General features: G+C 35.2%; 1 protein-coding gene across 1 annotated transcript in view; it reads left to right on the top strand.

Annotated features, from left to right (window-relative positions):
- Positions 1 to 16,754, top strand: part of LOC108668899 — a 34,443-nt gene that overhangs the window by 12,536 nt on the left and 5,153 nt on the right. The window contains exons 2-3 of the mRNA XM_018156157.2: positions 15,178 to 15,402; positions 16,155 to 16,356. Coding sequence (XP_018011646.1) covers positions 15,178 to 15,402; positions 16,155 to 16,356 — 427 coding nt within the window. The remainder of the gene's footprint in view (positions 1 to 15,177; positions 15,403 to 16,154; positions 16,357 to 16,754) is intronic.

The following is a 16,754-nucleotide window of genomic DNA, read 5'->3' on the forward strand; positions in this document are numbered from 1 at the left end:
TGATGCCTTTGATTATTGCACATGATTGTTTTGACTATCTAGTTATCTGACTATCTATAGTTATCTATATCTAGAAGCGATTTTAAATCTACCGTCCGTTGAAAAGATTTGATCAAAAGGCCAGTCTAGTCAAGAAAAGTACAGGAATCGGCGACAGGCCTATCCAGGCCTATTCTTCAATGCCGAAGATACTATACTATACTACTATACTATAACTGGTGATCAGTTTGCTCACTGCAAATTTTTATTTTGACTAGCAAACATGATTATTTCTATTATTGCTGCGGATTATTCCAATTATTGCACATTCTTATATTGACTATTGCAGATGATATTTTTTTTACTGATTCGTACAAAAATAAACGACTGATAAGATCCAATAATGAACCACAAAATTACTCATGCCTTATTAAATATCGAGGTTATACTTTCCTGTTGACCGGTGAACCTTAAAAATCTGGGACATTTTTTATGATGAATCGCGAAATGCCGTCAAATTAACGAATGAAGCGCACAGAATGACTGATATAACTTTATAAAAACTGTACCATAATTTTCTGTTTTGGTGCCTATAGACACATGAAGAGATTATGGTTTTACACACGGCACGCCAGAAATAACAATTCTAAAGACACAGAAACATGGTCGGGGGCAAGGCCAGATGAACTTTATTGCGATTAGGGCAGGGACAGGTAACAATATAAAAGAACCCAACCAATATAAATAGCGTCTTTGACCTGACCGCTCGGCATGACCACGAGAATAACACCTTCAAGTTTCACCTTTGATGATGCCACGTTTAGCCAGCGAGAAATGAAAGGCGTTTACGAGCGGTTATTATTGGACAATTGTCTTAACTGAAGGTATACTTTAGAATTATATCGGGACGGTCGTCTCAGAATTATTGCGAGTGATAAGAAATATTGTGATAATATGTAAAGAACAGAAAGGATTACTCATACGATATATAAAAACAAACAGTAACAATAATAATAGCTTTAATTTTTTCAATTGTATTATGACATCTTAATCAAATGAGTGATGTTAAAAATATGTTACATCTTTGAAACTAAAATAATTGTCTGCGAATTGCGCTATGAATACGTATAAAAATATGCACAAATATTATTCTCAATGATAGTGAAATTATTCAAAGAAAAGCCTAGGGATTTTCTTTCCGTTTCCATTAGTCCTTTTAGCGCTGAAATATTTTAATTGCTTAAACGATAGCTTACATTAAATTTCAGTTGTTCACGCTTTGTTTGTTTGTAAATCTTGTTCACGCTTTGGCTTTTGCTTTTAATAGCAATTTTTCCGCAAAAATTGAAAAAAGATTGAAGTTTCAATTCATACTTCCGTAATCAACTTCGTTAATATTTACACGAGAAGAATTTCAAAGTCAGGCTCATCTTTGGTTACCAACTTATTCTACTTACTTACGTTAACAAACAATTTAACAATATTGCAGTACATGCAAAATTCGTTCAATATTGGACGACATGAAAACAATTTTGTCGCAATCAATGGACTGCGCCTTCGACATCGTCATAATAATTCGTGGCCGACAATGATGAAGTTCTGCACGTATTTAATCAAATTAACTTGAAATTTAAGTAAAATGAAAATTTATGTTATAAATAAGCATGAGCTTCAAGATGGAAATTTTTCGTGTAAGTTACTTGAATTATTCTCATCTCAAGGCGCTTAGTGCTGAAAAAGTGCAGGTAGCTACAATTAGTATAGGTTGGCAGAATTTCTTCTTTCAAGCAGGTTTCATTGAAGACCAGAGAATTTGTTTTATTCGCAATTTTCTTATTAGTTTTTTCAATATATCGAACAATATTTTTAGTTTGAACTGGCAAATCGAAAATCAGGTTACCGATGGACATTTTTATTTTGTTAACGACGTTTCGAATGTTTCTATCATTCATTATCAAGTTAAAAGGCGCATTGAGTGATGAAATTAGCGTCGACATTAGCGTAGCTACAATTAAACATAATTTTCTCTACTTTTTTATTAAAACACATTTAAGAATACTATCTGAACATATGCACGTTCCATGACTGAGCACATCTATTTAAACATCTGTTAGCTTCATATCCGAACATTGATCCACCTAGACATCTGTATAAATTACTTGATCAATAGGATAAACCTTGTGGCTAAGTCCACGGCCCTTATGTTCTTATTTTAATTTACTGACTTATTCTTGACTGTGTTTAATGCTACCGGCGTTGTCCCTCGGTGTTTTGCATGACCCTTTCTGTCATGTAACTTCAATTCCATCCAATATTATTAAAAATTCAATATTTTGTTCGTTTCTCATATCACCCCAATAAATAATGCATATATTAATCTTTCGACATCCGCAAAGAACCCATGCAGCTGCAAGAAAAGACGTACGCTGCTTGCTCCAAACCTTAAGTCGGTGCGCCATGCTGGCGCTTCTTAATTTCTTCTGATCTATGACAATAAAGTTGCTATCTAGATACAATTTTCATAAAAAGGTTAATTAATGAAATTTCATCTTAGGAGTAAAATATATTATTGACTTGCTTTAGGCAAATTAGCAGGTATGTTAGATGTTTTTTTCAATTTGACAAGATTTTAACTGCCCCCAATTTTTTTAAATTAAATTTAGGCGATTCGAATAACCAGAAGTTTTCATTTTTAATACAACAAGAAAAGTTCGTGAATTATCTCAATAAACATTACAATCAGTTGCTTCTTTAAAACAATCGAAGTTATTCCACAATAGAAGCTGCTACTCAGATTTGTGTTAGCTTCTATCATGGCACAACACACCCAAAATTTCTGAACTAAATCGCGAAGCAGAATAAACTCATTAATCTTGTTTCGTGATCAACGACTGAAAGTAAAAAGGCTTCACAAGATTAATATTGAACTCCATTTCTGGCCATTGTTAGGAGAAGTCCGAATTCGCCTTTGTTATGTTCCCTTTTAATTAGAGAACGCATGAGAAAATTCTAGAAATGTATTTGACCCTAATTGAAATAACGACAACAAACAAGAGGACCTGAATTGGATCTCCATTTTGAGTCTAAAAGGAAAATTTCCTTTAATAATTCCAAGTATAATGCTTTACAGAACTAGGGATGTAAGACAAAGGTATTATGTGCGAGTTAGGACCAAACTTATGATCGTCATTTTCCCTTATGTTTTTATTTGAAGGGAGTTTATTTCTCCAACATAGAAATATAATGAAGTTAAAATAACAATAACGCTTTTCGAGAAGGAAAATATTCAAGCTATCAGTTGAAAGCTACACAAAATATTCAGTTTCACATTAAATTTTTTACTAATATATAATACCAATTATATATTCGTGAGTCATAGTTGGAAATTACTCAATTAATAATGTAATATTTGTGTACTGAAACTATAACATTTTACTATCGACTAACTTTCCTAAAATTTTCATTTATATTTTTTTTCAAAACGAATAATGTTTTGACCTGATCGCTGAAGACGCTCTCCGAAAACGCTGAATCTCGTCGTCCATGGTGTATGCTGGCCTGACACTTGGAATCTTTGAAAAAAATACTGCAGCACAAAATAGTTTGTTTTTCTGGCTGCCTTTATTTAAAGAATTATTTCGTACCATTCAGGACTGCAATCGAAGAGCGTCGGACAACGGAGGTGCCTATAGGAGCTTCGAAAAAAATTCGTGCTCCCTGCCTCTGAAAACATACCTCGAGGGAATCGAGCCAAGATCGATAAAAGCAATCAATGAGCACAAGTTTTTATGATTGCTGATAGGTAATTGATATTTACACAAGCTAAACACAAAGCAACACTAAAACCAGTTCATCAAACCAAGAAGCGCTATTTGAAGCCAATAATTAAGTTCCCGCTCTCGCATGGATGACTGTTAAAAAAAATCGAGTTTTCTTCTGCAATCAAAAGCCTCGCTAACGAATAGCGAGCGCTTGACAAACTTCAACGCGAGAATTAACGTCCGAGCTTCGCATGCATCCCAAAGACCAGAATTATTGATGTCCTCGAACATGCCTCGTCTAGATTTAATTCAAGTTTATGTGAATAAGTACCTTTTTAATTAATTCGATGATCTTCTTTTTGGTCAATTTTAAGTTAACGAAGCTGAAATTATAATAAATAATTGGTCTTAAAAATGCTTTGGAGACTGACAAAAATGGTAATTGTCAATATAAATTACTACCCTTTTTTCCTCACAGTAGATTCAATGTTTTTCTATCCTGTTTTCCCAATTTAAATTATATAAATTTTGGCATGACAGCAAACTGCACAAAGTGCTCATATAAATAACTTATTTTACTTTAGTTTTAGATAAATTTTCATCAGAATATATTTAAGTACACAGTCCGCTGCTGAACCTTATTGTAAGCTCAGTTCTAGGTTTCTAATGATGTCAAGTCCTAGATTTATAATTCAGACTAAAAAATCATGTTTTTCTGATTCCGCAACAAAAGTCACAACTTTACTCTGCTGCACGGACCGAATAGTTTTACGTCAAAGGCCATTTATGATCAGCGGACTGGAGTGCTGGCCGACAAGGCTGCCGAAGTCGAAGTTTACTGCCAGACTTTACCTTTTTGCGTCACGGTATTTTAGGCCGCGCACGGCAAGAAAACGGTTCCAAAATACTTCGAATACCCTCTCGAAAAGTGCCTCTTAAGCAGTGCATGTGGATCATATTTTATTTCCGAACGAAGGGTTGGATATTTTCTTCCTGTGGAAAATCCAACATAGAATCCAATTTATTTTTACGCGTTTTCAAGCATTGAGACTTCAGAAGCCAGCTTATGAATTCGTAAGCTTCCTTCAGCCTTTCTGAAGAATGAGGCAAAGAGGTGGAGCGTCGATACATTTTATTAATACCTGAATCAGGTTGGTCACAGTTTACGAACTCTTATACCTTTTAAAACTAATTTAATACCAAGAAAGCAATCGTTTAAAGACTTCAGCTTTCAGCTTTTTTCTTTTATATTCCCGGATGGCAAGGAAAACATACCTAAATTTTGAGCTTCACCCAAGATTCGTCATTCGTGAATGTTCTCAAATGACTATAAACAGTTAACAATAACAGTACATTATATACAAACCTGCATCCATTGATAGCAGTTGACAAGTGCGCTCGAGCTCATAGATGAAATTACTCCCCAATAAATTTTGAAATATAATTATTATACGTTAAATATATGCGATCATTCAAGTCCTGATTGTTAATAAGTTTGTACACTAAAAATCAGTGCAGCGATGACACTGTTACCTCAAAGTCCTCGTATAACGGTCAAAATAATTATGTTCGGCAGGGTGAATCTTGCTTGTGGTGTTATGCATAGTTTTGACTTATTATTACAAACTAAACCGTTCTTGGCGCGAGGGTTAGCCACTAAAACAATATCAGTTTCCAATCTGTGATAAAAAATTACCATGCAAAGGCCCATTATGGCTCCAGCTTTGTAAAGGGAAGGGACCATGGTCAGTACATGATGGCAGCAATAAACTGGTTAAGAACTCAAAAATTCGTCCAGTTTAGGGTTAGAATCTATTCTTAACTCACGGGTGAATTGACAATTTTTTTAATAAGAGAATTAACTGTTTTTAGAGGCAATAAACTGTATTCGAGCATTAAAAAGAGAATTTCCTGAGGCCAGAGTTTTTTTTACAAAAAGAGAATCAATTTTAAATTGCAAAAAAAAATCAAACCCTGACTGAAGTGATAATCTACTTTACACAGAGATGCATGCCTTTTTTATGAAAAGATGAATGCCCTTGCATCTATGCAACACTCAACTTACAAAAGATACAAAAAGAACATTTTTTTCCTTCAGCTAGAGAAGTTGGCAGCTGTGATCATGCTACTTCAGCCTCTAAAATATGTGGTCTCATTAAGCAGTTGATTGCGAAATAAGAAAATGTAAGACAAAACGTAGCGTGTTTTGTCTTGCTCTGCATCGAATCATCACTTCGCAGCATTACTGTATTCCACAGTAATAACGTGAATGATGCCTAAAGACCCCATTTCTAGATTTATAGCTGAAATAAAATACGAGTTTCGGCATCACATCTTCAATTTGCGCTGGGATCTTTAATTTTGAAATGTGGCAATCTTTGCTGATCTGGTCTGGTGTTCTAGCAAAAATCTTTGCTGATTCTGGTCTGGTCTGGTCTAGTGTTCGCTAAACTTGAAGGGCTTAAAGCTCTCGTTATCAAGAATCTTTATTCTGATGACATATTGTAGCATGAAACTTTCACAATTCACAACAGTTGAGTTATTGAAGAGTATTAAAACTTACTTTATATGTGCGTTGTTAGGAGACGCAGTGCAATAGTGTTTTATTACAGTTAGGTATTTGGATTTTTTGGTTTTAAGTCACCTCGGACGTGAACACTACGTCCCCTTGCAGCATTTTTCGCCACATAAGCACTTATAGGCAAATTGAACACTAGACTTAGACTTTAACTCAAAATTGGCAAGATTTATGACTATCACACATCTGGACACTCCGGCCATGACCCCAAAAAAGTGGTTTGTCATTACCCCTTGGGGTTCATGGAAATAATTATGACTAAAACTAAAATCTACTTTATGATGCAAATATAACAAGCTATTCTGTAAAAGGAACGTGAATAAACTCTAAAATCAATATATTATATTATACTGAAATATGTGATATTATAAGTCTGCAATACCTGATCAGTTCTTTACAGAGGCGAGAATAAATTCCATTAATCCGAACGCTCCTAAATCACGTTGCCTGAACTCATCATCACGCAGGCATCTATTCATCGGCGCCCAAAAAAGCCCAGCATCGAAAGGCTAGGAATACAAACGGCGGTTTTTTGGGCAGCAACGGCGCAGGCATAAACGAGCGCTAATGATGGCCCCGATATTGGCAACCCCGAGGGAAGCTGACGCTTTCCATCGCAACAAATCGCCAATTATGCGCCTTATCGCTGCAAAACACCAATAAAAGCAGACCACAAAGTTCTATTTCCACGTTACGTTACCGCAAGAATCGCTGTCTCGTGAAGCGGGTTAGGTTTTTATCTCAGTGGCATTGATCGCTGACCGTTTTCGGTCTCGACATAATAGAATAAATAAATAAATAAACAAATTGAATAAATAAATAAAACAAATAAAAAACCCTACTGTTAATAATAACTTCTAGGTCCCTTTTAGTCACATTGCTTATTAAAGATTTCAATAAGTGAACATTCAACCAATATGGCAGAATTCTGTGAAAATTCGAATGACGATAATTATTTCTGTTCGAAAGGAAAAATTTTATTTCAATTTTCAGTGAGGGAAGCCACAAGTTTACTCACAAGCCGTCGGCTTCACTTGGTCTTAGCCGACTAAAAAGCTCGCTTGTAGGTGTGGATTAGCCTCTTGTGACGTCACGGAAGCTTTATGAAATAAAAATAAAGCTAGCATTACAACAAATCACTACGAACAAATGAAAACCACATTTTCACACAAACAAAATAGATTTAAATACGTAAAATTGTATATATATCTATTTGACGTTATCAAAATTTAGACAATTTTGATAATGTATTTGACAATTTATCAAATCAGTTCGACAATGATCAAAATCAAAATTCGATTTTGATCATTGTACAATGATCGTTTTATATCTGCGGAAATTTTTGACATTATTCAGTTATTTTCAAAAGTTCCATGAATTATCTTCCAAATTTTTCTAATAAATTGCTTTTAGAAGTTTTCGTGTCGGTGTAGATTATCCAGCACAACTTCCCAGGCATAATTGTAGATCCCGGAGGTCTTGACTATAATTCCAAGCCTCGTCAACGTCGACTTGTGCCTTACTAGACCATCACGAAACCAAGCCAGGAACTGAGCCGCAAAGTTTGGCCTCATAACAGCATCAGGCACTCAATTTTTAACCAATATAGCTGTGCTCTCGCTCAGGAAGACGATGCAGATGAGCCAAACTTGGTCAATTTGAAGGCAGTGAAGAGCAACGCTGAAATTCATACGGGTACGTGAGTCAAACTCGAATCTCTGTAAGCGTAAGTTTTGAGATGAACTCAGTCTCTCTTATTCTTCTACGAAGCAGTTATCGTGGCGTCTGGTTCAAACGAACTTCGAGGGCACGTTACACATAAGTTTATTAGCAAGCTAGAAATAAATAGACACGATAAAGGATGAGAACGAATGTGAATGACTAAGCACTTAATTCATTGGCTCTACGAAATAGTTCCGACTTTAGGCATCGACGAAACACCTGCAACGAAGAAGCCGAAGTTACGGAAGCCGACATTGTCCATTTTCATCAAATTAGAGTCTTTCCTCTCTTAGAAAAATAAACAAAAGCAAAACTGACAAATTTGCCAGTTGAACAACATTTGCGCAGAAAAAATGCTTTGTCAATCTTTGTATAACAGTATCTTCTAACCGCTTCTCTACCTACCATGGAGATTAGACCTTTCAAACTGAACTTCCTAGTAGTAGAAATAAAAAAAAAACAGTAGTATTTTCTAGTCGGCGAATACATTATATTTTTTCGAACCTTATTGTTTATTTGTCCTCACTTTATAACAATCCCGTTCATTATAAAATACACCATCTAATATTTTATCTGTGTGCCTGATGTTCGTTATGAGTAAAACATATACATATTGTAAACTTTTCATGACGAAAGTTCCCCCTGAGGGACATGTTCCCCCTTTTAAAGATGCAATGAAATTTGAAAAATGGTATAGATATGATATTATTGCATCGCAAATTTCACAAAAACAGTGAAATACAAATTATTTCTTCTTAATTCCTTATTCCTGGCGGTGGATGGTTGATGAGATGTAATCCTGTATCACTGGGACAGCTTAGCGGCTGTTTGCCCAGCACACGCTGCTGCTATGGGCATTTCCAGCTCTATTGGCTTGGAGTAACAAAATGGAACGGTTGTGGTGGATAAGCTGCTTAAGAGTTGAACTCTCTATAGCTTGGTCAAGCTGGAGGTTTATGAAGGATTGCAACTGCACGAAAGAGGATTGCCTTATGTTACAACAATAAAAGCTATTCTAACCTAAACGCGTGTCGTTTAACGGATATTGTTGTGAAATATTTCAAGTACATTTGACAGGTTATGGCTTTGCGCGATTAAAAAAATTTAAGATCGCTCGTGCGATCACACGTAATAAGGAAATAAGTTTGAAAGGCAGCAACCGAAAAGAAATATCTATTAGCAATTATACATATTAAATATCTATTATTATTATAATTAAAATATCTATCAGCAAAAATAAATAAGCATTAGCAATTAGGCATCTTACTTTACCAAGCATTTTGCTTGCATAGTAGTCAAGTTAATGTGTTTTGTCAATTAATCTCTTCCCGAAGATCTTAGTGAATAAAGTAGGCGTGAAATTAATGATAGGTGCTCAATTTTGCTACAGATTGATAAGCCCAAAATAATTTAGTCAATTTCATAGAGTTGTTAAAATTGCTCAAATTAATGAGGTGATATTTGCGCAGCTGTTGAAGATTACGTGGCTTCGTTTCTATTTATACAAGCATTCTTGAGTTGATGATGAAATAATGGTCGCTAAATAAATGTCATTGAAGAAATTATTATTCAAATAATCAACGGATATGTATATATAGATCTGTTAATTTTTGGCAGATTACTCATTGTTATCATTCTAAGTACAATAGTTTGAGTAACTGAATTTGCATTCAATTTGAATGATTATTCCATTTGACTATTTATAAATTTTTGACAGAATTTGGGCCGACGGAAATGATCGTATTTTTTAAATGAATTGTTTTCAATTTTGTTTATAATGCATTTGAAATTCAGTTGAAAATTATCTGATAACCCAAGCTGGTTGGCTAGGAACACATTTATTATCCTTCCCTAGGAAATAATTGGAGGTCAAAACATTCAGTTATTTCATCGGGAAATTAATATATTCATATACGACAATAAAAAGTTAACCTTTCTTCTATGGAAGAAAAATAACTATGAAATCTCCCATTTTTTTAATTAAGAAAATTTGACCGATATTGTCCCTTCTCTGCTTTCTGCCATAAATCATCGATAATGGAATAGACAAATATAGAAAAATGCAATCTCATTAAAATGGTAAAGAAATCCGCCATTAGGGAGACCTATGATCGAATTAATATCTATGCTAATCAAGGAGGTCCTTCAGCCCAAATGTCCGCTTGAAAATTCTCGCCGAATCAGTGACGGTTAGGCAGCGGCCAACGATAGTACATCCATGATCGTACAGTTAAGGATTGGTAAAATATAATACTTCGCGTGCCCTTATTCTTTCCTTAAAGTAATTAAAGACTATAGTTGCATCTGTGCCGTTCACCAGGCATAAATCATATAATTGATTTACCCTCTGTATTGAATTGGAACTTGTTTGCTTCTCGTTTCTGATTACAAGATTATTATAAATGAGTTAAATGGGGGTAATAAAACGGATGGCTTTATTTATTTTTAATTCAGGTTGCTATGTTATGGAATCGTGTAAACAGTTATTACACTTATTCAGTTATTCATTAGCTTCTTCAATTTAGCACTGTTTGATTTTAATTTTCTTTCCCGGAACGCTTCTCTTATTCTGTCAGCATCAAAACCCACTTAAATTCCTTACTTTTGTTTCTAAAAGACTATTCCAATTTCCTGATTGATAAGCAGACGCTTAACTATTTTTCAAGCGTCGAAATAACATTTATTTTGTTTTTTGTTTCGCGGGCGTTTTTATCCCTCTGGTCCTTGTTCAGGTATTGAGTTGTTTGAGTTAAATGACTTGTAACTCGCACTAAACTTTTGCCAGGACCTGACTTCATTTCCGCAAAACCTTTAAAAATGTCGTTGACTTTCCCAGTCTTGACTTTCGCGGCCTAAACTTCTACCGGGAATTATTCTAACTAAAACGTTTGTAAGTCCGACATTCCCTTCGGGACCCCAAAAATGTCTGAAAGAACTTCAAGAATGGCATAATTTCTGCAAGAGTTGCACCATGTTGCGAATTTTTGGGCAATGTCATCATTTTGTGCGAAATGAGAACTCGCTTAGCCGGAAAATATTTCAACTCGTGGTTCATTATTTGAAGATTAAAAATAGAGGAAACAATTACGTAACTCAGTGGACGTTTTACCATCAAATTTTATTTAGTTTATTTTTTTAACTTGAAAGATTCTAGGACGCAATTCTTCATTTGCATCTGCTGGTGTTGTTCTCGCTATTAGGAAGCTAATCTTTGAATAATCACCTCTGATATTTTATGTGCAAAAGTCATTCAGTAAATTATCGAAATCTTATAATACCATCCTATATTCGGATGATCGTCCTCACCCGCCAAATAATAAGTAAATAATCATTTCTGTCTCTACGGCCACTGTTTTAACATTTGTCTTCGTCTCTCATTGGATATTCTGTCAGCAGCTTTCAGCTGCCGTGTTTTTTTTTTTTCCTGCGGGAAACTTAGTCAAATGGCTGTCAATTATCGAAGCCGATAATGGGGGGGAAATCTAATTACCGAGCGTCACTTGCCGATAATTGTCACTGCTGGGGTGAGAGTACGCTGAATTTGCGTGCAGTTTGGAAAGTCTTGGTGTTCATCTACACTATTCTACAGCAATGCTTGGGTACGTTAAATTTCAACGCATGGGTACGTTAAAATTCAATTGTTCCCGTGGCCTGATTATTTTCGAACGTCTGTTTGCATTTGAATGCCCTCTCTCTTCAATATTGTTCACTCATGCCATTCGGGAAAATCATATACAGTGGGGGGAAATAAATATTCGTACACTTGAAAAATCGTATTTTAATGTATGTAAGTACACAAACTTAACAGGAAAAGTGATTTAAATTATGTATAGAGACGCATAGTATTCAAAAATACTCTCAACAGAAATTAAATCTCAATGCAACAAAAAACAATGCAACATGTTCACTTTTCGGGTGAAAAAAGTATTCGTACAAAACAATAAATCCGCATTATTTTAATTTAATACTTGGTTGAATGCCAATGATTTGCAGATGCTGACGTCTCGACCAATGATTTGCAGATGCTGACTGGTATTTTATACCATTCTTCTTGGCACACCACCTTAAGATTCTCAATGTTTGTTGGGGACCTTTTCTTAATTTGAATCTTCAAATACCGCCACACAAACAACTAATTCTATCGCGTTGGAAGGAAGGAGAAAGTTATAGGAAGATTGCTAGCCACTTGAATGTTCCTTTTAGTACAGTTGCTTCGTTCATTGGACGCTTCAAGACCCGTGACAGCGTTGAAAACCAAAGACGATCAGGTGCTCCTAGGAAGATTTCTGCACGATCTGCTAGATTATTGGGACGAAAAATCCAAGAAAATCCACAGATTACTCGAGGAGAGTTGCAAAGTCACCTGAGTGCCTCAGGAATTCAAGTAACCGAACGAACGATAAGCAATGAACTTCACAGAAACGAATTAAAATCACGCACCCCAAGAAAGACCCCACTCCTAATGAAACGACATCGAGATGCCAGGCTGAAATTCGTCAAGGAACATAAGGACAAAGACTATGCTTTTTGGGAAAAGGTTCTTTGGACGGACGAAACAAAAATTGAGCTTTTCGGTCGAAATAATCGTCACCATGTGTGGAGGAAAGACGGTGAGTTTGGTGTAAGTGAGTGAGTGAGTGAGTGAGTTTGGTGTGTAAAGTTTGGTGGTGGCAACATCATGATCTGGGGCTGTTTCTCCGCAAAAGGTGTTGGTAACATATCACTTATATATGGTAGGATGAATGCTGCAAACTACCAGAGCATCCTGGAAAATAATTTGACGACTTCTGTTGAGAAATTAGAGCTACCTGGTGATTGGATTTTCCAGCAGGATAACGATCCTAAGCATACTGCAAGATCCACAAAGAAATGGTTCGCTGATAGAAATGTACACGTTATGGAATGGCCAAGCCAGTCGCCGGACTTAAATCCGATTGAAAATTTGTGGCGGTATTTGAAGATTCAAATTAAGAAAAGGTCCCCAACAAACATTGAGAATCTTAAGGTGGTGTGCCAAGAAGAATGGTATAAAATACCAGTCAGCATCTGCAAATCATTGGTCGAGACGTATAGAAATAGACTGGTGTCTGGTGAGCTGAATAAAGGGTATTCAACCATGTATTAAATTAAAATAATGCGGATTTATTGTTTTGTACGAATACTTTTTTCACCCGAAAAGTGAACATGTTGCATTGTTTTTTGTTGCATTGAGATTTAACTTCTTTTGATAGTATTTTTGAATACTATGCGTCTCTATACATAATTTAAATCACTTTTCCTGTTAAGTTTGTGTACTTACATACATTAAAATACGATTTTTCAAGTGTACGAATATTTATTTCCCCCCACTGTATTTTTGGTATCAATTTTGAAAGTTGTTTATATATTATTATCTATGATCATTTTTGATGAATACCAAAATCCTGCAACGGAAGAATTTGTTTCGTCTCTTTCATTATTCCAGAATCTCTTATTTATTTTAAGTTTCCTACAAAATGAAATAAATCGCGAAACAAAGTCGCTGAAAAATTCCCTCTCATGCCCTTCACGCCTTCACTGGAAATTCTATTCCTCATGTTATACTAAGACTTAACAGAATATCCAGCAAATCATTGTAGATGACAGCCAGCAGAAATGTAGGGCAAAAATATTTCAACAGTGGGCAAATGCTGCAGAAAATCGCACTCTGAAGCAGCCATAAAGTTCTGAGATGGTCCTGACAGCTGAGGTTTGCCGCTCCTGAGAACGTCTAAGAACTTTTTTCTAACTCCACTTCAGACACTTGAGAATCCATTAGTTTTCACAAACGTCTAGCAGATTTTCAAGTGTCCTCTTCCCAGGCCTCGAAAAGAATAGTGGCGGAGTGTAGTTGAAATTAGACGATCTTTCACTTACAAAATAAGATCTGGGACTTTAATAATCAAGCGCCCAGCGCAGAATTATTTCTTTTAGAAAAATAAGGAGTTATTCTCAGTTATCTTTGCATACATTACATTATTCCACTATTTTTTAACTATCTTGATGTTTTCGCTCAAAAATTCTGTGTGTGTTATATATACAATGTTCCGTAAGTTTGAAATGCCTCACCTTTACCCATTTTCTTAAAATTCTGCTTCTCAAATGCAATGTTGTTTCCCCATTCAAATCTTCAAATCAAATGCAAATAAATAGTCATAACACCAAGGAACTCGATTAAATATATTCAATAGAGAGCTATATGAAAAATTTACACATGTAGCATAACTTTACCATTGAAAATTCAATTTGAAATTTCTGGGATGCTGATACAGTCAGTAATTAGTATGGTCGAAAATAAAAATAAAACGTTACAATGAAATATGATAAATTTTTGTGTAATTTTCTTTCCTTTTAAATTTATAGTGAATTTGCGATTCATACAAACTAATGACATTAATAAAAGTAAATTTGTATTATGTTAATTAAGGCAGTGCGATTACTGGCTCGATAACAAAGAGAAGTTTGCAAGAACCAAATTTTGCTTTGAATGTAATTTTTGTAAAGGACTGATAATGATCGAATAAATTAAATTTATGTAGTTTATAGGTGAATTCAATTGTACTCTAATTGATGAAATTTACAGTTGAAATATTAACAAGTGAGTTCCGGATATTTTCTTCAAACTAGTGCTTTCTTCACGCAAATTATTATCAATAATTATTATCAATATTTATCGCAAATTATTATCAATAATTATTATCAATAACGTGTAAGTTACAACGTAAGGTCCCATATTCCAAAACTCATTTGACGAAAACAATAATACTAAGTTACAAAAGGGAGTGGGTTTCAAAAGAGGTTACTAACAATGATATTCGTGTCTAGTAGCCTGGTAATCAGAGTTACCCTCAGTGGGCGGCCTGGTGACGAGAGTTACCCTCAATGGGCATAGAATAAATAAATTTACTTCTACGCAAACGCACCACAAATTGAGACTAGTACAGGCTGCAATGTTTAATGTCCATTTATTCAAGTCTTACTTTGTGTATACATCAACCCTCGTCAATGTTACCGGTATCTAAATAACTGGTAACGATAGCGACCGTCAATATGATTAATAAATTATTCAAGCAATCAATAAGTAAAATATAATTACTGATAAATGTGCCTGTACGACAGCGTGCAACAGAACGTACCACGGGCTGACGGGCAGGAGTTACTTGGTGACCGTCCCGTCCCAGCCGAGCGCGAGGGCCCCGCCCGCGACGGCCGTGACGTCACCAGAAGCTGCTCCTCCCTGCTACCTGTCCTTCTCAGCGACAGGAGGCCCTCACGGCGACATCGTGCAGTTAACGTTCGAGAAGTTCAGCGTGGGCAAGTACACCGCCAGTGTCACCAGGACGGGTCAGAATAAATCCAGTATGGTCATGAATTACTGTCTGATTAAATAAATGTTTGTTACTGTTACTGTTAGTTTTTGATAAATTATTAATCATGAATTACCGTTTGATTAACTTATTCTTTGTAACTGTTACTGTTTAATAAATTATTGATAATAAATTTCTTGTTGATCCATTTTGATTTTGTGCACATTCAACTTGTGGTTAGATTATGAAAGGAATGAAATTTGTTTACAAAACGATATGAGTAAATTAATGAATGTAAGCATCAAGTAAACTAATTATTGAATTGTAGAACATTATTTAAAACCACTCCCAAAAAATTGTAAACAATGATTTAGTTATTGAACTGCAAAACTCATTACCAAGTACGATTTTGATGGACTTATTTGATGCAGTTTTTAGTTCGTCACTTTAAAATTTCCAGTTGAGAGTTGCTCTAGATTCTTTTGAAGAAAAACTGTTTACGAACAAAACAACAATGAGCTGATGAATAAATTTTAAATATCCATGAATTAATTAAATTTACAAACTAAAAATAAACAAATTACATTTTTGTGACAAAGAAATTGTCACAAAATTGTGATAATTGCGACATGAAATTGTATTTTTTTAAATAAACCAATAAATGGATAATTACTCAAGAAACAATATGCAGACAAATAAATTGCACTTTTCGTAGATAATGAAATTAATAAGTTATTTCCAAAAGAACAATAAGCAAACAAAATATTTTAATATCGTTTTACTCGGCAGGGCGGTCACAGCAGGTGCTGTGTGAGGGAAGCTACGTGAGCATCGAGGAAGCGTCAGGCCGAGGGGGCGGCAAGCGGGGGGCGGCGGGGGGGCGCTGGTGCGGGGAGGGGGAGGGCACAAATATTTTCTACAGCGAGGGAAGTTCGGTGACTGTGAAGATAATTACCGCGCGTAAGGATCAGACTCCCACCGTGCACATAAGGCGAGTATAATATACACAATGTTTTATTTAATAAAATACAGTATAATCAATTCACTATCTCAGAATTACAGACCAATACTAAAATTAGGTTGGCATTGTATATGTACTCAATTTAGGCACGATTTTGAGCTATTGATCATGGCGGTGAGATCTTGAGACGTTCAATCTTACTTCACTAGTTAAATGAGAAGTAAAAAAACCTTGAAATATCTAAATATTAAAGCTCTCCATCAACACCATTGTGTCGAATCATAACTATATTCTCAAACACCATTCATTATTTTTTGTATACTTTGTTTTGCATAATTTCCTAGCTACTTTCCTCTGTAAAATATTGAGACGATTAGAATCATTTATTTAAAAGTAACACTTAATATCAATTAGACCAGCTTGTGGGA

This window comes from Hyalella azteca, unplaced genomic scaffold (genome assembly GCF_000764305.2).
Source record: "Hyalella azteca isolate HAZT.00-mixed unplaced genomic scaffold, Hazt_2.0.2 contig5386, whole genome shotgun sequence".
In the NCBI taxonomy this organism is placed as follows: domain Eukaryota; kingdom Metazoa; phylum Arthropoda; class Malacostraca; order Amphipoda; family Hyalellidae; genus Hyalella; species Hyalella azteca.